The sequence below is a fragment of the Bufo bufo genome, chromosome 3 (assembly GCF_905171765.1).
Source record: "Bufo bufo chromosome 3, aBufBuf1.1, whole genome shotgun sequence".
In the NCBI taxonomy this organism is placed as follows: Eukaryota; Metazoa; Chordata; class Amphibia; order Anura; family Bufonidae; genus Bufo; species Bufo bufo.
In genome coordinates, this window is record NC_053391.1 from 454,595,190 (window position 1) to 454,619,909 (window position 24,720).

Here is a 24,720-nt window from a genome sequence, read left to right on the forward strand (position 1 = left end):
ATGCGAGCTGTGGCAAGAAGGTTTGCTGTGTCTGTCAGCGTAGTGTCCAGAGCATGGAGGCGCTACCAGGAGACAGGACAGTACATCAGGAGACGTGGAGGAGGCCGTAGGAGGGCAACAACCCAGCAGCAGGACCGCTATCTCCACCTTTGTGCAAGGTGGAACAGGAGGAGCACTGCCAGAGCCCTGCAAAATGACCTCCAGCAGGCCACAAATGTGCATGTGTCTGCTCAAACGGTCAGAAACAGACTCCATGAGGGTGATATGAGAGCCCGACGTCCACAGGTGGGGGTTGTGCTTACAGCCCAACACCGTGCAGGACGTTTGGCATTTGCCAGAGAACACCAAGATTGGCAAATTCGCCACTGGCGCCCTGTGCTCTTCACAGATGAAAGCAGGTTCACACTGAGCACATGTGACAGAGTCTGGAGACACTGTGGAGAACGTTCTGCTGCCTGCAACATCCTCCAGCATGACCGGTTTGGCATTGGGTCAGTAATGGTGTGAGGTGGCATTTCTTTGGAGGGCCGCACAGCCCTCTATGTGCTCGCCAGAGGTAGCCTGACTGCCATTAGGTACCGAGATGAGATCCTCAGACCCCTTGTGAGACCATATGCTGGTGCGGTTGGCCCTGGGTTCCTCCTAATGCAAGACAATGCTAGACCTCATGTGGCTGGAGTGTGTCAGCAGTTCCTGCAAGACGAAGGCATTGATGCTATGGACTGGCCCGCCCGTTCCCCAGACCTGAATCCAATTGAGCACATCTGGGACATCATGTCTCGCTCTATCCACCAACGTCACGTTGCACCACAGACTGTCCAGGAGTTGGCAGATGCTTTAGTCCAGGTCTGGGAGGAGATCCCTCAGGAGACCGTCCGCCACCTCATCAGGAGCATGCACAGGCGTTGTAGGGAGGTCATACAGGCACGTGGAGGCCACACACACTACTGAGCCTCATTTTGACTTGTTTTAAGGACATTACATCAAAGTTGAATCAGCCTGTAGTGTGTTTTTCCACTTTAATTTTGAGTGTGACTCCAAATCCAGACCTCCATGGGTTGAAAAATTTGATTTCCATTTTTTTTATTTTTGTGTAATTTTGTTGTCAGCACATTCAACTATGTAAAGAACAAAGTATTTCAGAAGAATATTTGATTAACTCAGATCTAGGATGTGTTATTTTTGTGTTCCCTTTATTTTTTTGAGCAGTGCATATTATAGTGCATTTGTATTGTGCAGCAGTTGTGTGTGGTTCTGCTGAGATACCGCAGCTATATAGACGGACAAACACTATTGGAATAACTAAGTGCAACTGCTGTATTATACCTATTGCACCCTATTTGCAACGAGTGTGATATACCTGCTACCACAAAATATTAATTAAGGGGTTTGATATGCCTGCTTCCACAAAATACTGATTGAGGGGTGCGATATACCTGCTTCTACTAAATATTGATTGAGGCCTACAATATACCTGCTTCAAGAAAATACTGATTAAGGGTTTTTTATATACCTGCTTCCAAAAAATACTGACTGAAGCCTGCGATACACCAGCTTCCACAAAATACTGATTAAGGGGTTTGATATACCTGCTTCCACCAAATAGTGATTAAAGAGGTTCTATATAACTGCTTCCACAATATACTGATTAAGGGGATTTATATACCTGTTTCCATCAAATATTGATTGAGGCCTGCGATATACCTGCTTCCACAAATATTGCTCTTCTCTAGGGACTTAGGCACAGGGTAATTTTGAAAATGACAGGCAGAGGACGAGGCAGGCAGTTCTGCAGTGGTGGTAGGGGTCTGGCAGGTGCACCAGGCCGGAGCATAAGTGGGAAGTTGGAGAAGGCGCGTGCGATTACTTCAAACAACGCACCAGAATCGGTTGAGTGGCTCATTTAGCCTTCCGCTTCTGCACCCTCCTCACTCTGCTGTGTGCACCCCCAAAAACACTACCACCACCACAGCCCCTCCACTAGAGTCAGAGGAATTATTTTCCCATCCACTCCCTGACCTTACCGATGCGCAGCCATTCTTGACATTGGATGAGGAAGAGGAGGTAGCAACGGCAGCCAACCAGCAGTCTGACGACAGTACCCAGATCAGCCCAAGGATGGAGGTTCCCGCTGTTGCTACCTACTCCGAGATCTCAAATGTCAGTGGTGGTGAAGGTGACAATGATGATGTGTTAATGGATGCCACGTGGGTGCCCACAAGAGAGGAAGAGGAGGGGCGTTCAGAGGGAGAGACAGAGCAGCAGAGAGGGAGGAGAAGCAGGCAGAGCTCGCAGGGCACAGGAGGAAAAAACCAGACTGCAAATATATCTGGAGCGAGCCATCCACGGTCACTAACGTGTCCGCTGCTGACAATAGTGTTGCCATCTGCAGCCTGTGCTGTCAACGCATAAGTCGCGGTAAGCCCAAAATTCACCGAGGGACGACTGCCTTAAGAAGGCACCTGGCCTCCCATCACTGAGCCCAGTGAGAGCAACACAGTCAGAACCCACAAAGTCACACTCCTGGTGCTCCACATCCACGTCGTCTTCTCCTCCCATTTATCCTCCACTCCAGCTTCCAACGTGCCGTCGTCGCGTTCATCTGGCAGAAGGCAGGCTTTCGTGGACCAAATGTTTGAGTGTAAAAAGTTGACGACGCCGGATGATCCTCTTGCCCAACGGCTGACCGCTAGATTGTCGGAACTGCTAACTCGCAAAATACTGCAATATAAACTGGTGAACTCAGAGGACTTTATAAAATTTGTGGCCATTGACACACGGCAACGGAAGGTCCCCGGAAGGAAATATTTCTCCCAGACGGGCATCCCAGAGCTATATGGCCACGTTCAGCGGCAAGTGAATTTATCTCTGGCACCAGTGTGGATGCAAAGATATATCTGACAACAGACACGTGGTCTAGCAAACACGGGCAGGGAAGGTACATAACTTTTGCTGCCCACTAGGTAAACCTTCTGACAGCCGTCAAGCATGTAACCCGTGGCTCCCGTGTGGATTTGGGTTTACCGCCACGGATTGCATGCAGGCCTGCCTCTTCTCCTCCTCCATTGACTCCTCCTTTTCCACTGCTACTGCCTCTTCCGCTGCGCCCCCCAAACTCCCCAGAACCTATTCAACATGCCAGGTGATACGTTTTCATGCTATGCTGCGGCTGTTGTACCTAGAAGCCAAGAGCCACACCGGTCCGGCACTGCTTTCAGCTTTGTGGTCACAGGCCGATCAGTGGCTAACCCCGCTCAATTTGACAGTTGGTAAAGTGGTGTGTGACAACAGTGCCAATCTGCTGAGCGAGCTGAAACAGGGCACAATAAAACACGTACAGTGCATGGCACACATCCTGAACTGTGTCGTGAAGCGATTTGTTGAAAAATACCCCGGCAGGCCAGGACGTCGTGCGGCAGGCCAGGAAAATCTCTGGCCATTTAAGATGATCTTGCATGGCCATAACTCGTCTTGCTGACATTCAGCGGTGACACCACCTGCCTGTCAGACGTCCGATTTGTGACAGCCCGACGCGCTGGAACTCCACCTTGTATATGCTTGATATCCTGCTCCAGCAGCAACCTGCCATTAATGACTACCTGTACGAACTCTGCAGCAGGACAGGTTCTTGGGAGCATGGCTTCTTTTCACTGTGCCAGTGGCTGCTCATGTGTGACACATGCAGACTTCTACTGCCATTTGATGAGATCACCAAACTGGTCAGTCGCAGGCAGGGTGCCATCAGTGACATCATACCTTACGCCTTCTTTCTGGAGCGTGCATTGCGTCGTGTCATTGATCAAGCCGTCGAGAATCAGGAGCTGTTAGATGAGGAAGTCACAATGCTGAATGAATTCCCAGGGCGGGGCTACTCCAGACTCTACTTGTCTGAGACAAGTCTGTAGGAGTCTGAAGAGGAGGATGGTAGCTGGGGGGAGGAAGAGCAAAAAGAGCAGGCTTTGAGGGGGACTTTAAACTTTTTTGGGGATCCCTGGTGTTGTCCGTGGCTGAGGGGAGGAGACAGAGGACGACATTCTCCTGGGCGATGAGCAGGAGCCAGGCCACTCGACTACTTTCAATTTAGCGCAAATGGGGAACTTCATGCTCCAGTGTTTGAAGAGGGACCTACGTATAAAAAGCATAAAGGGCAAGGACTAGTACTGGGTGGCAATGTACTTAGAACCCAGTACAAACACAAAATGGACATGTTACCAGGATCACCGAGGACTGTCAGAATGCAGCATTTCCAGGCCTTGCTGCGAGAGATGCTGCATTTTGCTGTTGCAGGTGCTGGCAGAGGAATTTCCACCCACAGCGAAATAGGTGCGGGCACCAATCCTACCGCTCATGCAAGAAGAGGGCGGTTTGAAGATGTGTTGGTCACTTCGGATATGAGATTATTCTTGCAGCTAACCCATCGACACCAGGCCTCCGGATCCAGCCTCAGGGAACGCCTAAACCAACAGGTGTCTGACTACATCGGGTTAGCGGCCGATGTGGACGCTTTGAGAAGCAAGGAACCCCTGGACTATTGGGTGTGCAGGCTTGACCTGTGGCCAGAGCTGGCACAATTTGCCATGGAACTCTGGGCTTGCCCCTCATCAAGTGTCCTGTCCGAAAGGATGTTCAGCGCAGCAGGGGGATCGTGACCAATAAGCGCACTCTCCTAGCTCGACAGTGTGGACTACCTCACATTTCTAAAAATGAATGAGGCATGAATCTCAGAGGAATTCAACACCTGTGACGACCACTTGTAATTGAATATCCTCATGCCAGCCCACTCATATCCGCCACCACTAGAACAAAGAATGTTCCTTGTATTATGTATATACAGTGGCATAAAAGGCCTTTCCTGTCAGGTTAAATGCCTAATTTTTGGGGCCTCTACTCCAGTGGCCTACAACAAATTGTATCCATTGACCGCCTAATGTACCTCCAGCCACATTGTCACAAGTTCTTTTCTGTCAGGTGAATGCCTAATTTTTGGGGCCTGTACTCCTGTGGCCTAAAATACATTTTTTATAGTCTCCAGCAGGGCACATTTTTGAGAGTTTCCCTTTAAGACACATAAAAATGGCCCCTGATTAAAATACATATTTTTTGTGGGAATTTTTGCCATTGACCCCCCTCTGGTATGTCACTGTCCATGTTGTGGGACTATTTGTGCACGTCTAAGTATGTATTTGGTGGCTGCAAATATGACCTGAAGGTTTTTCAGGTTCTCCTGCCATTAAAGTGAATAGGGCCTGCCACGAACACGCGTTCGCGAAACGTCTCAGCCGATGTTCGTCCATCACTACTGATGAAGACTGCTGACCTCTTGGTATTTTAGTAGTGTAACTTTGTAGTGTAATTTCAGGGTATTGTTATTATATTAATAAAATTAGGCAATAACTGTTTGTTACCCTTCATTTCACAGAAAACAGCTAAAATATTGTTAATTTTCCAGATCTCTACTTCAGCATTATCAGAGTGGAGGTGAGGGGCTGCATTCTACTTCACTGCTGAAAGTGCCACTTGCTATGGAATTTTTAAGCAGAACCACTGAGACATTTAAAAAGGAATGTGAAGTCATAAAAATGTTCTTTTTTATTCCGAGATTCCGAGCACTTTTGTCCCTAGCCTACGTCTGGTATTGCACCTTAGGCTTATATACTGAGCTGATCTGGTCCATGTACAAGAATGGAGAGGTCTGTGAAGGTTCTCATTTATCTAGGTCATGTTGTATCAGTAGTAATAAGTTAGAGTGACTGTACCTGTATTTTTTCTTGAAGATGTTTCGCTAGCCATCCAACTCAATGTAGCATTCTCAATTAGAATGCTACATTGTAATTGAGAAAGCCAGTCGGATGACTAGGGAAACGTCTTTAAGAAAAATTCAAGTCCAGTTGCTCTGGCTTATTACTACTGACATAATGGAGAGGATTTTGGAGGGTGGTTGTGAAGGGTAGAAACACATCCAATGCATCTCAAGTGAAATACATTAACCTTTTTATCATATTCATTACCAGTTCATAAGCACAGATAAAAAAAAATAACCAGAAATGCATACTTTTTTATGAAGTTCTTGAATGTTTGTCTCCCAGTTTTTGTCTTCTTGTGATATTTGCCTATAGAGCAATAAATGATGCATCTATTAAAACTTACAGATCTCAGTGTACATTTATTGTATTAAAAAGAAATTAGAACAGTGAGAGTTACAGTGTTACCTATAGTACCTTAAAATGTAAGATTGTTTTGTAATGTGTATGGGCAGGGATACTGACCATTTTTATAATATACTTTAATTACTTAAATCGTACATTTCGATTAGAAAAATAGTTCAAAAGTGGCCCATTTTTTGTTTTAGCAATTTTCCCTGTCTTCTATTTACTTAACTGTGGAGACATGCTTGACATTGACTACTGCTATATATAAAGAGAGCGCGCAAGTGAAAGCAGCAGCAGTCAATGTCAGGCTTGTCTCCACAGTTAAAGGGTTTATCCCATGACTAATGTAAAAAAAGAAAATCAGACATCATATAGTACATGGCGATCTCTTTTTAATAAACCTAGAACCAGCCCTGTACCTCACATGGATCCAGAGATCTTCCCATTCATTTGGGTACTTTCACACTTACGGCAGAGGATCCGGCAATCCGGACTCAAATGTATGCATTTTTTGTGAGACGGATCCGGATGCGGATCAGTCTCACAAATGCATTGCAATACCGGATCAGTCTTTCCGGTTGTTATCTGGAAAAAAACTGATCTGGTATTTATTTTCTCATTTTTAAAGGTGTGCGCATGCTCAGACCGCAAAACCGGATCCGTTTTGTCGGAACACTTGGGGCCGGATTCGGCATTAATGCATTTCAAGTGTTCAGGATTTTTGGCCGAAGAGAAAACTGCAGCATGCTGCGGTATTTTCTCCGGCCAAAAAACATAAGAGGGACCGAACTGATGCATATTGAACTGATTGCTCTCCATTCAGAATGCATTTGGATAAAACTGATTAGTTTTCTTCCGGTATTGAACCCCTGTGACGGTACTCAATACCAGAAAACAAAAAACGCTAGTGTGAAAGTACCCTAATTCTGATAGATTTATATCAAGTTGACAGCTCAAGGGGAGTGTTTTTTCTGCTGCAGCTAAGGGGGCATGTCTCAGCTCTCCCTATCACAGCTCAGGAGGCAGTTGAAGGTTGAAACTGAGCATGTGCGGCCTTCACAGTGAGCAGGTCAAAGAAATAAGAAAAAGAACAAACAGCAGGTGGCGTTCTACAGATATATGTTATTGAATAACTCAGGCTATGCTAAATCTTTTATTCTATACAATTACAAAAGTATTCAGATCCAGGTGCTGGTTTGAAAACTGTAGAATATTTTTTGTGGGACAACCCCTTTAAGTAAATAGAAGACAGGGAGTATTGCTAAGGCACAAAACGGACCACTATACAGCTATTTTATAATGGAAATGTACGATTTCAGTAATTCAAAAATGGTCAGTATCACTGCCTATACACATTACTAAAAAAACAAAAACAAAACGGTTACACTTTAAATGTACTCTGCAATACATTAAAAAAGCAAAGTAATTGGGCTCATCACAGTTCAACTGGATCAAAGAGTTTACCATGTCAATGGCAGTACTACTTCACAACTAATATTTATCTTAATATGCATGGCAGATAATGACATCACATAGCTACCGAATATCTGGAAACCTTAGTCCCAAATCTTAATTGCTTCTATGTAGAAACATACTTTTGAAAGGTTCTAAGCTTCTTCCTCAGCAAGCTCTCTAACGTCAAAACCTTTTGCATTAGGAGACATTTGACTGCGGTCTCTTCACGACTTGCAGGATTAATTCTCTGTGCAGTCAGCTTCCAAACATGAATTTCATGTTTCATTTCTACAATCACAAAATTACACAAAGTGATTAAAACTTGAAAGATAACCAAGACTATGTTTAATAATATATTTTTAACAATATAGGCAAAGTATGTGAGTAAATCCATTTAGAGGGGATCCTAAGAAACCTTTCAAGTTAAAGGAAAATTGCACAGGCAGAACTATACAGGTAAGTCATCTAAATATAGGAACCAATAAGCTCTTGTAGGGATAGTTTATTTTGATTTATCTGGTACTTGGAAGAGGGTCAGTACAACTACATGATAAATATACAATGTGCCTACCACTATAAGACTGGGCCCTCTTTCTGTAGTGATCCATTCCCCCCCCCCCCCCCAAATACTACATGTCGCAATATGGACAATATACATTCATGTAAATGAGCCAAGTTATCAATTTGTACTGACCATTCAGGTTCAACTTAAATCCTGCCCGACCTCCAAAACTTAAAATTGCTCTATATAATGAAATAGCAGTTTAATAAATGGAATTTCAGTTTTATATAAATAAAGCACATTTATCCACATGGCAAAATGTGGGCTGTAGACTGTAAAGTAGCACAGACAGGCATAATTCTGTTGCAGCCTACTCCATAGATGCCTATATGAGAAACCGAAGCTCCTAGGTAACAACTGCTCCAAAATACAATTTTTCTGTTGGATCTATAGTGAAATCTACAGAAAAAGACCTGCGTATCAGAGAAATATAATGACCCCATGCACTTCTATGGATGCTTTTTTACTGCAGTGAACAGAACATGGCCATGTACTAGAGGCCTTAAAAAGTTACAAAACTTTAAGGCTAGGGCTAGAGAGTAACTTTACTCACTTTGCTGTGAGCTTTGTCTACAACTTAATGTTGCACAGCTGTTTTATGGTGCAATTTGCAAACTGATTGAGGGTCTTAATTTTCTTTTGAAAAACATAATTTGATGCGTCTATGCTGACAAAGTCGCATACGACTTGCAACCATTGGTGTACTGCCAATATAGGCAGACCAAGCAGTTTCTATGGGGCCCACGGCACAGGTGTCCCGGAGAGCATGGAAGTCCCCGCACCCTACGTCTACTCTGCACAGACAGTTTATTCATAGTTAATAAGGGCCGGCATTGTTCTGTACAATAAAGTTTATTGAAAGAAGGAAAAAAACATCACACGCGTCTATTGGCCGGCTGGCCTCCCCGTTTCCTAAGTAACGTTAAACGCACATGCTGACGGCTGCCGGATGTTTAGATTCAAAGTGAGGAGCGGACGCGAGAGCGAGCGGCCGGGGACAGGACACCAGCGACGACCGGTCAGTGCGGAGATCGGAGAGGGGGAGGAACGTGTCTGACAGAGCACCCTGACTGCAGACCTCGGCGGTGGTCAGTGATGTCTTGTGCCTCCATAGGTAGCTAGACATCTCCCAGAAGCCGCACGTGGCCTTATGCGTTTAACTCTTTTAATGGTATGTTCACATCACCGCCTGTCCCATGACACCATGAGGTTTCTGCTATGGTTTCTCATTCTGAGTGGCACCATCCTGATCTCCGTTTAGTCCCATTGAGGATGAGATCCAGCTCCTACAGGCAGGCACCCAGCTTTCCTAGGGTCCTAAATATAATGTCCAGCTCCTAGAGGCAGGCACTCAGCTTTCCCAGGGTCCTGAGTATGAGGTCCAGCTCCTAGAGGCAGGCACCCAGCTTTCCTAGGGTCCTAAATATAATATCCAGCTCCTAGAGGCAGGCACCAGCTTTCTCAGGGCCCTGAGTATTGGGGGGGGGGGGGGGGGGAGAGAGAATCTGAAACCTCCAGGATTCCAGCTGCTTTGAAACTACAACTCCCAGCATGCCCTGACTACAGTTCATTGTCGTATGTCACATTCAGGAGGATTGGGGGGTAGTCCCCAGGACGCTGGGAGTCACGATTTGCTATACCACTGTAAGAAATAAAAATCGTTTTTATAAAGCAAAACGTTATTTTAAGAAAGGTTTTCCTTTTTAGAGTACTCGATTAATCGTAAAAATAAAAATCGGTACAATATTGCTAAAAAAAAAATTGTTTACTGCAGCCCTCCCAGCAACGGGCCAGGGGTGGGTAGTGGGCGTAGTTAGGGAGCCCAATTTAGATTCTTGCTATGGGGCCCAGTGATTTCTATGTATGCCCCTGCTTGCAACCAAAAATACAGCAAATTAGAATGCTTTGAAACTGTCACTTTGCAGTCATTATGTCATGAATGTCACAACACAATCCTATTCACTATCATTACTTGCAAAGGCATAATGCAACACTGCGATCTTGATGTCATTGGAGCAGAGTCCACACCATTTTTAAGAACTGAAATAAAAAAATACACAGCCTAAAATGTCAAGTACAGCCTTAACATAATAGTTACATAGTTAATAAGGTTGAAAAAATACTTAAGTCCATCAAGGAAGTGAGATTTCTACACATTTATGTCATTTACTTTGAAGAATTCATCTAAACCCTTTTTAAAACTGTCCACTGTTCCAGCTGTGGCCACGTCCTGAAGAAGACCTTCCATGCCCCTTATCAGTTTAGTCGCTCTCCTCTGTACTTTTCCCAGCTACAGAGCGTCCTTTTTACGGGCTGGTGCCCAGAATTGAACTGCATATTCCAGAAGAGACCGCACCAACGCTTTGTAAAGTGGTGCTCCATGAGTCAATGCTTGACAATATCCTGTTAGCCTTAGAAGAAGCTGATTGACATTGTATGCTGTTATTTAATTTACCATCTAAAAGGACACCCAAATCCTCCTCTAAGTGACTCTCCCAGTTTTACATCCCCTAGGACATATGAAGCAAAGAGATTATTACTACCAAGATGCATAACTTTTTGTTTATCCACATTGAACCTCATTTGTCAAGTTGATGCCCAATCATGCCCACATATGTTTGGTATTGCCGCATCCATAACGACCCAAACTACATAAATATCATGTAAATTATCCCCTACTGTGAATGCCTTAAAAAATAAAGAAAAAGACTGAATTGCCAATTTATTCTTAGTTGCCACCGAAAAAATGCAACAAGCGATAGAAAAGCGCCATTTACTCCAAAATGATACCAATAGAAAATACAAGTTGTCCCGCAAAAATGAAGCCCTCAAACAACTCTATAGAATGAAAAATAAAAAATAAAGTTATGGGTCTTGGGAAACTGCAATGCAAAAACATTTTTTTCTTTAAAAAAAAAGGGGGTTTTATTGCAAAAAAAGTAGTAAAATGTAAAAAAATATATATATTATTTGGTATCACTGTAAATTGTGCTGACCAAGAGAATAAAAGACATTATGTTATTTAGACTCAAAAATGAATGCTGTAAAATGTATAACTTAAAAACGCAGTGGCAGTATTACTGTTTTTCCCATCTCACTCCCAGAAACAGTTAATGAAAGTTAATCAAAAAGTTATGTGCACCCCAAAATGGTGCCATTAAAAACTAAAACTTGTCCCACAACAAACAAGCCCTCATAAAGCCATAAAGACTGAAAAATAAAAAAAAGTTATAGCTCTTGGAATGAGACGATGAAAAAAGGAAGAAAAACACTGTCAGTAAGGTCCAAAACAGGCTGGTCACTAAGGGGTTAACAGGGTTTGTTACAAGGAAATATTTTTACTGCCCTTCTGCTGTGCAGTTACATGTTCTAAAGCATTTTTTGACTTGTATTAGTGGGGGAAAAAGGGCTTATTAGCCATTGTGTGGTGAAGTAAGAAAATTGCAGCCTTTTTAGTGTGTATTAGTGGCAAAAAATATATATTATTAGCGATGCAGTTATATGTTCTAAAACCCTTTTTAGCATGTATTAGTGGCACAAAAAAAAGTATTTGCCGTTGTGTGGTGAAGTGAGAAAATTAGAGCACTTTTTGGCATGTATTAGTGGTAAAAAAATATATATATTTGCAATTTAGCTGTGCAGTTATATGTTCTAAAGCCCTTTTTGGCGTGTATTAGTGGCACAAATATATATATTTGCCGTTCTGCAGTGCAGTTATATGTTCTAAAGCCCTTTTTTGCATGTATTAGTGGCACACAAAAAAAGTATTTGCCATTTTGTGGTAAAGTGAAAAAATTACAGCCCTTATTGGCGTGTATTAGTGGCAAAAAAAATATATATTATTTGCCATTCAGCGGTGCAGTTATATGTTATACACGCCACAAAAGGCTTTAGAAGTGGAAAAAAGTAAGGGTCTATTTGCTATTCATCGGTGCAGTTATATGTTCTAAAGCCCTTTTTGGCGTGTATTAGTGGCACAAATATTTGCCGTTCTGCAGTGCAGTTATATGTTCTAAAGCCCTTTTTAGCGTGTATTAGTGGCACAAATATATATATTTGCCATTCTGCAGTGCAGTTATATGTTTTAAAGCCCTTTTTAGCGTGTATTAGTGGCACAAATATATATTTGCCATTCTGCAGTGCAGTTATATGTTCTAAAGCCCTTTATGGCGTGCATTAGTGGCAAAAAAAATGTATTTGCCATTCAGCGATGCAGTTATATGTTAGTTATACACGCCACAAAAGGCTTTAGAAGTGGAAAAAAGTAAGGGCTTATTTGCTATTCAGCGGTGCAGTTATATGTTCTAAAGCCTTCTTTGGCGTGTATTAGTGGGGGGGAAAAATGGCCTATTAGCCGTTGTGTGGTGAAGTGAGAAAATTAGAGACTTTTTTTTTTCTACCACCAGAAATGCTGTTATGTAGCTGACTGACATTAGCGATGCACTAATGTCAGCACTACATAACAGTATGTTTCTAACATTTGTCCCTGCAGCCGTTTTTGTAAAATAAGCACTTTTATAATATGCTAATGAGCCTCTAGGTGCCATGTGGGCGTAAAATCAGCACCTAGAGGCTCCGTCCACTCACTTTTTATCCCGCCCAGGTCCCCTGTTCTGCTCGCCCCGCTCCTCTTGATTGATGCCACGGTCCACCGCATCGTTGACGAAATCCTGCGCCTGCACCGTTCACTTCTGTGTTTGGCGCAGGCGCAGTGAGTAAAGGCCACTCTCCTGATGCCGGCTATGTCACTGTGATGTAGTCGGCGCAGGCACAGTGAGGAATCCAGCACCAGGAGAGCATCATTCACTCCATGCGCCGAATACAGAAGTGAACGGCGCGGTATTTAGTCTGCGATGCAGGGAACAGTGACATCAATCAAGAGGAGCTGGGCGGGCAGAACAGAAGACCTGGGCGGGATAAAGGGTGAGTAGACGGAACCTCTAGGTGCTGATTTTACGCCCACATAGCACCTAGAGGTTCATTAGCATATTATAAAAGTGCTTATTTTACAAAAATGGTTGCAGGGACAAATGTTAGAAACATACTGTTATGTAGTGCTGACATTAGCGCATCGCTAATGTCAGTCAGCTACATAACAGTATTCTGGTGGTAGAAGCCCTTTAAATGCCTTTTTATTTATTTGATCTAACAGTATGTCAGACAGAGAAGGGCCAGGCCCTGCACAGGGGAGTGGGAAAGGCCTAAATGTTTCTGCTGCAGGCACAGGTCGCAGCAGAGTAATTGGTCGTGGCAGCAGGGGTCACAGCGAGAGGTCTGAGCTCCAAGTGTCATCTAGCGGTCGTGTATTGACCAGCAATCCAGCGGTTCTTGAATGGTTGACTCAGTCAACCACTTCATCCAAAGTGACATCAGACACCCCAGCCACACTGTCATTGTGCCCCTCTGTGGCCTCCTCCTGATGCTGCTGCCACCTTCACACTGTCATTGGGCCACTCTGTGGTCTCCTCATGCTGCTTCCACCTCAGCACTATGTAATAGGGCCACTCTGGGGACTTCTCATGCTGTTCCCACCCTCCCCACTTCATGACTGGGTCACTATTTTGCCTTTCTGCCTGGATGACATCATTTATTTGACCCTTCTTCTGATCTGTCAGAAGGAAGGAAAAATGAGACGCACAACAGATCCTGTCTATGTAACAACTGTAAGGCCTGCATGACATGGTCCCTATTTTGCATCAGAATTGGCTTATGATTTGGTAGCCAAAAGCAGTAGTGGGTACAAGACTCAGAAGACATGCAAATATTCCATTTACGTGTCATCTCTGTTTTGAATCCACTTCTGTTTTTTTTTGGCTTTAGCAAAATTGATGGATTACTGAGCAAATGCTGAAGGCAGATGCCCCATAGACAGGATCCGTTTTTTGGGGGTTAATGTTCTGACGGATCAGAGGAAGGGCAAAATAATCAGTGACTTCAACACAAACTTACTGCTGACACCCACTCCACTGTGTCAGTGGGGCTCTACCTGTATAAGCGTTTAATAGAACAGGTTCTGTAGACATATATGTGGAATTAGTGAATTGGTGTAAAAGGAGTGCGCTCTTTCACACTATGGTAGGATCTTGGGCCTCTGCACGGTTCTTTATACCTGGCGCTAACATTGACCTGTAAGGCTGAGTTTACACTTGAGTTATTTGGTCAGTTTTGGCACTGTAACTGCCCAAATAAGAGAAGTGTGCAGTGATTCTAAGAGCAATGCCTGTCATCTACATGTCATACAGACTCACAGTATTGTTTCACTAGCACAGCAGACTCCATATGCATGTTACTGCAAGGCACAGTGTTCTACACCACTATAAAGGCTCTTTGCAGCCAGGAAATGGCCGTTTAACGCGATTCGCCACAAATTTTTTTGGAAAATTAGATGAAATGAATTATTTACAATCACATACTCCTTCATATAGTCCCTTAAGAGTCCTTTAAACATTTTCCCACTACAGAAGTTAAACTAACTGGTCTATAATTACCCGTGGAGGACCTAGATCCTTTTTTGAATATGGGCACCACATTTGCCTTGCGGCAATCACTTGGCACTGTACCAGTACCTAGAGAATCTTTAAAAATTATAAACCAGAATAATACAAAATATACAAAATTTGTATCTGTACAGTTAGTTTGGTGTATAGATTTAAATAGGAGATGGGTATTATTTGAATCCAATATTTATTGTACAAGACAGATTTTTATTTAGATTTCTGTTCAGAGCAGTCTGGTTTTATTAGTACATTGATATCTCACCAGGCACCATGTGTTTAATAGACTGGTTACTGTAAAAAGCTGGTTTTATTGTAACATCTTTTCACTTACTGATTATTTTTTACATTGTTTTTAAAGTGTATCCATGGTTTATCTGGTTATAATAAAATATATGTAATGTATGCAGCTCATCTAATTTTGACAACCAATCATTTCTTTTCAAAGACTGGTTGTCACAGCCACTCCATTTCAATTATGTAGCTCATTATATGTATTTCATTTGTCTCTTCCACTATCGGAAAGCTTTAAGACTTGAAAAACCTCATACTTTTCAGATTTGACAAGTTTTCTTCTGAAAAGGAATATACAATAATTGGCCTTTTAAAAATAGAGCAGATTGAATCCATGAATGTAAAAATACTGAAATCAGTAAATGTTAAGAGAAGCAATTTGATTTCCCTGTTACTGATACAGCAGAGTTTTTGATTGCTAATCAGAAGATTTCAAGCTGCAAATGTTTTTGTTGATTGAAGTTGATTGTAGTTGCTTTGCCATACGCTGCGGCAATGAACTACACCTGTATTTCAGTAAACCTACTGTTCTGCATCTAAATTAAATATCTCCTTGTCCCATACATTGGTTTGAACATTTTCATGTTTGAATTTTGTTAGTTTATAGTAAAAATTTCCGCTTTTGGAGAGGAAGAGGCTCAAAAATAAAAATGGCCTGAAATTAGCACAAATTGATCCAAATGGTGCATGAAATATTACTATAATTGCCACTGGTCTTACAGTTTGAGTTAATTTTGAATGGAGAATAATATTAACAATGCCATATAGTGACAACTGGCTTTGTTCTTCCATCAACTTATCTTTAGTACAGTTTTCATACATTACAGTGTAGCATACATAATATAGTGTGCAATAGGAAACAATACAAGGCAAGAAACTACTTATCTTACCAACAATTTCACTGGGTTCCTTATTGTAAAGTTTTTTGTTCCAATACAAGATTCTTAGAAATGGGAAAGATACCAAAAGAACCAGGCAAATCCCTATGAACATATGTCCTGTGAATCCAGCAAAGTCCAGTCCCTAAGCATAAAGAGTAATTTGTTAAAAATAAAATAATAAAGTTTGAAAATGTAAAATAAATTAAACATGTGGTCATCAATCTGCAACAGTTAACAAGGCTATGTGTATACCCAAAGTTTAATTCACACTTAGCCTTCTCATTCGCATTTCTGTATGTGTTTTGTAAAAATAGTAAAATTTGTTAATCTAATCTAAAAATAAATTACAAAAACAGAAAAAAAACTCTAAATCATCACAAAAGACAAGTGAATACAGCCTTAATGAGCCTCATTCACACTACAGTGTTTTGGTCAGCGATTTCCATCAGTAATTGGGAGCCAAAACCAGGATCGGAGCCTCCACAGACATAAGGGAAAGATCTGCACCTGTTCGGTGTATAGAGCCGAACCTGGTTTTAGCCAATCAGTGACCAAAGCACTGACTGTGTAAATAAGGCTTTAGGCCTTTGTTAATGTGGTCAACATTTAACACCTATTTCTTAAAACCAATACCAAAAAGAAAAAAAAATTATAATACCTACACAAGTGCAGATTAAAAAAAGATTTCAGCTTTTTTTTTGCGCAGATTTCTGTGCGTTTCCGCACCAGATCCAACCAAAAGCTGTGTGTGTTAATTGTGTTTTTTTGTGCATATTTGATGTGGTTTTGTTGCAGTTCTCATCCTTCTATTGAAATGGCGAAATCTGTACCACAAATCGCACAATGGACATGCTGTGGATTTCTAAGTCTGCATGTCAGATCAATTCCCGCACAGAAGAAAAAAGGAAACTGTATATGAGATGTGTCTACTCTCATACACTTTGCTGGTACTGTATTATTCTACAGTTTTTCTGGATGTAAATCTGCACATAATCCTCATCATATGCAGATATCCCAAATGGGGTTTTACGGTTTGTTAATTTTTTAAGGACTTTTTGCATCTTTTGTTTGATATTGGCTGTAACTCTGTGAATTATTAAATACAGTACAAACATGCTTTTTATGTGTGTTTTTTTTCCACTTGTATTGTGTTGTGTTTTTGAGTGATTGACTTTTTTTAATGGCATTATGCTCTGGGAGTGGCTTTTCTCATCATCTAACATTTTTTTACCATAGACATCCAGTCTTTTTTTGCCCCTCTAAAAACAAACATGGCATTGTGTATTAATTTTTTTTTCTGCTTTAAATTTATATATAATATATACACACATTTTGTTTTACAATAGCTTTTTTTCATACTGATCTACAAAGGAAGTGACAGAGGTAAATACTTTCCTGTTGAAAAAGTAATTTGTATATCTTCCTTATTTAAGCCAAAATTAGGAGTTAAACAAAACAAATTTTAAAGTGTTAGAAAGGCCTCAATGTTATGCACCGAAACAAATGCACCTTAAAGTGTCATGTTTTCATAAAAAATAAAATAAAAATCAATTTTAGCATATGTTACTGCAGCATTATGCATATAGCCTAAGGGACATGTGCTTTCTCAGGTGGAGTGTCCTTCCTACTGCATCTGGTGGCAGTTGAAGGATAGAACTCAGCATGTGCTTCCGTCTCAGTGAGCGGGACAGAGAAATTACAAAAAGAGCAGTAGGTGGCTCTATACAGAGATTTCATTGAATAATGCAGTAGCTATAGTGAATTTTTATTACAAATGTATTCAGATCCAGGTGCTGGTTTAAAAATTGTAGAATATTTTTTGTGGGACAACTCTAAGGCTCCATTCACACATCCGTAATAATGGGTCCGCATCCGTTCCGCAAATTGCGGAACGGGTGCGGACCCATACATTCTCTATTGCGGACAACAGGCCTTTCTATGGGGGTGCCGGCCGGGTGTATTGCGGATCCGCAATGCACTACAGACGTGTGAATGGACCCTTAGTGGGAGTTGGGCCTTATTTACACATGCACAATTGTCAGAAGAAACAGGAGCTTGTTCTGAAAGTGCCTGGAAACATTCTCTCTTTTAATTGGGAGTAGCAGCACAGCATCAAACAGGTAAGTCAGTAGATGTGTGTGTGGCTATGTTGGGGTATTAATAGTAGTGACATCTGTGTAGCAATATTAGTGGAAGTAGGGGTAATGGAGGTGGCAGTAGGAGGATTAGCAGGAGGGAGTATCATTCGCAGCAGTGGTGGCAACAGCAGCAGTCATATTGTACAGGACATGATGGTAGGTAGGCAGATAGCTGCAGCAACAACAGTGTGATGGGGCAATGTCAGCAACAGCAGATCTATTCATCGGCATCAGCCAGGGGAGTGTGAAAACCCTCTCTAAGATGACACTGGAGGCTGGACGAGAGAGTGCAAACTGGGACAGTTCTGGCCACTGTTCCAATCTGCCTCCCCAGCAGTCAATGGGGTATGTTCTGCGGAAAGGTCAAAGTCATTTAGATAGTAAGACTATTTCAATTTTTTTTAAAATAAAAAATGGACAGCATGGAAGAAGCATGAGTATCTTAACAAAATTAAATTTTGAGGACGGCACGGAATTGCATCACTACGGACAAATGGCCGAAAGTTCAACTGATGGACTATGGCAAAAACTGCACCTGATGAGATGGAGAAGAAATCAATTTCAGATTATTCACTTTTGATAAAAACGTGGAACTGCACAACAATGGACACATGACCAAAAGTCCAATGATGGCATATGGCAAAAACTGCAGCTGATGACCGAGAACAATTACAATTAAAAACAGGATTACTTTTTTGATGAAGGCATGGAACTGCTCTACATTTACGACACTAAGTGGTACCTTAGCAACTGCACCACCAGCAACTCAACCAGGTGGGAGTGCAGCTTGCACACAAGCTAATTACTGGTGTTGAATATTTATTTCATCTAGTTATAGAGGTCTCATGATGGAGCAGAGGACACGGAGGAGGGTGAGACTGAGCAGGAGAATAAGCAGCCAATGTTGACAAGGACAATGTACTGCTTCTGGATATAGGCTGGCCGCTACATAGAAAACCAGGAGAAGGAGGACAGACTTGTGATTTAGAACACTGGCCAGTTCTATTTTCCCACAGGATCTGCTAATGCCACCTTTAAAAGAGAGCCCTGGTACCTATGTTTGTGTTTGAACGCTTATTTTAATCCTGCAGATCTTGCACACAGCTCTGGTTTTGTGTGCCAGCATCATGAGGGAGTTCCATGCACAGAGCTTTAGGCAGACAAGCTTGGCCTAGGTCTGGCATATTTTAAGCCTGTGTCCACAGCATTAGCAGCATCACCAGTTCCCGAGCTGACCACAAAAGAAAAAGAATTGGCCCGGACAGTTTTTTGGGAGGTTTTGGCCTTTATATGTCTGTATTGCCACTGCCCTCCGCCTCAGATGTTGTCTCCTCAGCACCCTGTTCCAGCTCCTGTCCAACACACAATCATCCTCATAGCCACTTTTATCAGACTGTGAAATGTGATGGTGAGCATTTTGGCTCAATCCTTATTCCCTGCTCAGTATTTAACCTGAGTCCCACTGTTGCTACCACTACTCCTACCACAGATACAAGGGCCACTACTACTACCACCAGCTGGATGGCTGGTGCTGCTACTACCCACATTCTGATATTCTGATGTCAATGCCTGGATCTTGTGTTTTCCAGATGTATTATAAGACCCAAAAATGAAAAGTCATATGTTTGGTGCAATTAAATGTTCCTCCCCTTGAACAAACACATTGCACACTGGTATTGACAATTTGCTCTGGTAAAAATGAAATTTTTGCAGTTAACAAGATGATGTAGCACGCTGCGTTGCGCCTCTTCCTCCCTCCTACCCAGCCGTGCCATGTGATCCACGCTGAGACAGGTCCTGTCACGCTGTTCCGAGCATCTACAGTAGCTGAGTTTGAGACCGCACCTCCAGAACGGTCTCCTCCTCCTCTGTCGGCACTCCCTGAATGCTTGCCACGGTACTGGCGTTTCCACACTTCCTGGACCTCCATGCCCTCTGCCCTTTTGCTCCGGCTTTTCTTGCCCTTTGACATCGCCTGGACAGAGGTTTGAGGAGCTGTCACTCCACGCTGTGCTGGATATCTTGATGTATCCTACCCCTCCCTCCTGTCATTGGAACTTACCATTTGACCTAGTGTGACTGGCTTGCTCTCCCTGGGTCCGCTGTGTCTCGTCTGCCCCTTGTTTCCCAGTCTTGAGTTGACCTGGACTCTCCTGCTTGTTCCTGCCTTGCTTTCCTGGTTCCCTGCAGTTGTGGGCATTTGACTGCAGGTTGGAAGGTTTGAAAATCCGCCCCCCTATAATCTTCAGTGTATTTGTGACTTATTCTCCCCCCAGCTCCTTGTATTCAGCTCCTCCACCGCTAACTTTCAGTAATTGCTGCAATGACCCCTCAAACTGGGAAGATATGTTTTCCTTTACGGAAAACTTACTGGAAAATTATGTATTCTGGCTTTTGTTTACATCCCCCACCCTTTTCTTTTGGGTTACTTAATTCTTTGTAAAACTTTATAGATTGTTGGCCTGAATGCCCAGTGATAATTAAGATTTTAACTGCGTTATTGACGCAATGATTGATAGGATTTCAATGGGGGGGGGGGGGGGGGTAAGATGCAGATGCCCCTACAAGGTTCACCCCTGGCAAGATTTGGTCAGGAATCAGGTTTTGTTGATATATGGAGCCTTGTAGCGAGAGGGAAGAGAGCCTACTCATGCATAAGCAGGTCCGGAAATTCTATGTCCAGGATAGATCTGCCGTTGATAAAAACTACTTGAGTTGTATTAATATAATAAAAAACCGTGGCTGCACCACCTATGAAACTAGGAATCGGTGACCCACCAAAAATTTGCTAAGAAATTAATATAGTTAAATTAGAAATTAATACAGGTAAATTACTTGAGTTGTATTAAGCGGCTGAAATATTAAGCCAGGGCTCTATCGGACCATGTACCTCCCTCCCTTGAGGTTTCCATGGGGGACAATAAAGCTAGGGGAAGAGCCCCTTTTAGGCTAAATCCCCGTTGGATTTCCTTAATGGATAACCATGATATTATGGAGCAGGACATGACTCGATTTTGGGACATTAATTATAATTCAGTAAGTATTCAACTAGTCTGGGATGCATTTAAAGGCCTATATGAGGGGAGTATTTGTTAGCAACATTTCTAACCTAAGAAAGGAATATCTTAAGGATCTTAAGGATGCAGTGGCAGCTGCTATGATTGAATTCTCCAGAAATAAAACAGAGAATAGAGAAAGTATGGAGAAGGTAAGTCAGAAAGGCCCAGCAAAGGCTCTTTTTCAAGGGACAAAAATATTTTGTTGTATCAGGAAATCCAGGGAAACTATTAGCCAGGGTTATTTCGAACCAGGAGAAAAATAAACAAATATTTAGCATTCGGGCACCTTGAGGGGAATAGTTGAAGATCAGGAGCATATAAAGCAAACTTTTGTTAGGCATTTTGCTGAGCTATACAAATCAGATAATATGTCAGATGAACTTCTTGATGTCTATTTAAATTCTATTGACTTACCTATTCTTACAGATAGTCAAAGACAATACCTTGATCTTGACTTTTCCCCTCAGGAGCTTTAAAAGCTGGTTTGGGTAATTTTTCCCCTGGCTTAGATGGATTCCCATACGAATTTTATCACAAATATAGTGGGGTTCTCCTCCCATGGCTATTAAAGGTGTTTTATCAGTCATTGAAGGACAGTACTCTTCCTGATTTAATGTTAGAAGCCATGATAGTATTAATACCAAAAAAGGTAAAAATCCCCTAGATACAGAGTCCTATAGGGCGGTCTCCCTATTAAATACCGACGTGAAGCTTTTTTCAAGGATTTTGGCCGCCAGACTTGCTAAGGTTATTACATCAATTATTCATCCTTATCACAATGGCTTCATTCCTAACAATGGTACACATTATAATCTTCATCGTGTCTATGCAAATTTACAATCCACCTGGGCGGGGGGGGGGGGGGGGGGGGAAGGGGTTCGCCTGCTCCATCCTGTCTCTTGATGCCTCTAAGGCTTTTGACAGGGTGGAGTGGAAATTCCTCTGGAGGGTCTTAGGAAAGATGGGTTTTGGGGCCAGATTCATAAATATGATTGAAATTTTATACAAGTTCCCCAGAGCTAGTCTGAATATTAATGAAAGTTTAACAGAGTTTCCCCTTGAGTAGAGGCACCCGCCAAGGGTGTTTTTTCCCCATTACTTTTTGACATCTATATTGAAACCTTGGCAGTAATGGTGAGGCAGAATTCTACGATTGAAGGATTTGGGACATTAGGAATAGAAGACGGAATTTCTTTATATGCAGATAACGTTTTATTTTTTCATAAATAATACTAATTTAATGCTCCTAAGAATTATTCAATTAGTTAATTCCTTTGGGGACATATCAGGTCTAGATATTAACTGGTCTATCTTATGCCGATAGATAGATTTGAACTTCCCAAAGAGGGGCCCCTTAATATGTTGAAGATCTCTGAGTCCTTTGAGTATTTGAACAGTACAATTTCCCCTAAGATTGAAGATTTTTTGCACCTGAATTTAAATCCATTGATAACTAAAGTGAGATCTAAAGTTGCAATATGGCTCAGAATTCCTTTATCTAGAGCCGATAGAATATCCTTAAGTAAGATGGTGATTTTACCTCAGTTCCTTTATGTTCTTAGGAACTCCCCAAAATGGATTGACGATAAGGTTTTTAGGTTAGTTGATAGAATCATCAATGACCTACTGTGGGGAAGAAAGCGAGTAAGACTTCAACTGCAACTTCTATATAAGCCGATAGAAAAAGGAGGGGTGAACCTTCCTTACTTTAAGGCAGGGATGCTCAACCAGCGGCCCTCCAGCTATTGTAAAACTACAACTCCCACAATGCCCTGCTGTAGGCTGATAGCTGTAGGATGTTCGGGCATTGTGGGAGTTGTAGTTTTGCAACAGCTGGAGGGCCGCAGGTTGAGCATACCTGCTTTAAGGGATATTTTATATCTGCACAGCTATGGCTCTTTTGTCATTGGAATAAAAGCCCACAATGTTGGTCATTGGTGAGTAGATCGGGCTACGACAATATGTTTACCTTACTTGAATCCGGGCAGTTATCTAGTAAGCGCCAGGAGTATGTCGAGACAAGAAAACGGTTTAGTAAGTCCTGGCACACTGTTAGAGGGTGGCTGGGAATAAAGGGTTCCCTATCTTGTACACCCCTTTGGCATAATTTTCAACTGCAAGTTCTAGATCAACTAGGAGGTGATCAATATTGGCAAAAAAATACCATTCTCTATCTTTCACAAGTGGTGAGGCAGGGAGAAGTACTTTTGTTTTTGGAGAAAGCACAAAGAGAATATATCCAATTTACTATGGTTTAGATATCTACAGTAGTGATGATCGAGCACCAAAGTATTTGTGTGCTCGGCCAAGCACCGGAGTATAATGGAAATCAATGGGATACAACCAGGCACCCCCTGCTCTGAAGAGGGGAGGGTGCCTGGTCCATTGGAAAAGGTCAGAAAGTGACAAACCCCACTGAAATGGATCGGGAACACCATGCAGACGATGTCAACATTTTGTCAGAGTTGTACGCTACTTTTATAGACTGACAAAAATACGCACAAAAACCCCCAAATATTTTACAAACATTCTTTCCTGTATATTGAATTGTATATAAAATAAAAAATTATAAAAAATTACAAGCAAGAGACACTCCGAAACAGCCTGCATATCACATAAAGGAGGGCCTCATTCACATTGTGGTACAATTGTTCAGGTAGTGGGACTCCTACATTCTGGCCTGCTGGTGACCCTCAAAAACATTTGGATCAAGGGCCTGCTGATCTGACCATCTAAAACCTTAGGGGTGAGGGCCTGCTGCAGCATTGCTGACTCTAAATAACGTCTGGGCGATTGCACGTCCCCGTGACTGCGATGATCCATTTGGAGGTCTGCTCTATCAACTTCCGATGTTCTTTTCTGCGCCTACCATGGTGATCATAGTTAATGGGGAATCGGGGTTCAATGCCAGAGAGGGAGCTTGAGAAAGGAATACCACATCCAAGGGAGGTCAATGCCTGAAATCTGTTTGGGTGGAGAGGGTGGGTCAAGTTATTAAAGCAGAAACATCCAAGGAAGGCAGCAGGCACGCAGCAATTACCCACTCCCGACTTGGGGAGGTAGTGATAAATAACAATACAGGACTCTTAAGATACCCTGTTATTGGAATGAGTAATAAAAGATTACAGGGAATGTCACTGCAGTATTTTGGATGAGGAAACGTTATACAGGAGGCGCCCTGCTGCCGCTTTGTTGACTCTAGATAACTTCTGCCTGATCTCACGTCCCCGTGACGTCCACGATCCATTTGGATATCTTCCCTATCAACTTTCGATGTTCTTTTATGCTCCTAACATAGTGACCACAGTAACGGGGAATCATTGTTCGATTTTGGAGAGGGAGCCTGATAAATGGCTACGGCTACTACTTCAAAGAAAGGCAGCATGAGTTGCGGGCCTGCCTGTGAGATGACCCAGTAAAAGATTTTAGGTGCGGGCCTTCTGGTGAGCTGAGGTGGAACAGACATACCCAACTTTAATTTGATGGCTGTATTAATTTGCAGGTGACTGTGATACAGCTCCACAGATTGTTTCCATTTGGATCTTTCTAAGCAATCTGTGGCCTTAGTCTTTTATCCAGACTCATTGCCATTGTGCCACTATGTGGCCTCCTCATGCTGCCATCTCCACACCATGTCACCTTGCCACTCATTTTTATCACCATGCAGCTGCTGATACCGCTTAAAAGG

General features: G+C 42.4%; 1 protein-coding gene across 1 annotated transcript in view; it reads right to left on the reverse strand.

Moving 5' to 3' along the window:
* OCA2 (OCA2 melanosomal transmembrane protein) overlaps nt 1–24,720 on the reverse strand; it is a 483,235-nt gene that overhangs the window by 97,403 nt on the left and 361,112 nt on the right. Inside the window, exons 15-17 of the mRNA XM_040425133.1 lie at nt 15,845–15,977; nt 7,745–7,892; nt 6,053–6,110 (exon numbers count right to left, since the gene is read on the reverse strand). Coding sequence (XP_040281067.1) covers nt 6,053–6,110; nt 7,745–7,892; nt 15,845–15,977 — 339 coding nt within the window. The remainder of the gene's footprint in view (nt 1–6,052; nt 6,111–7,744; nt 7,893–15,844; nt 15,978–24,720) is intronic.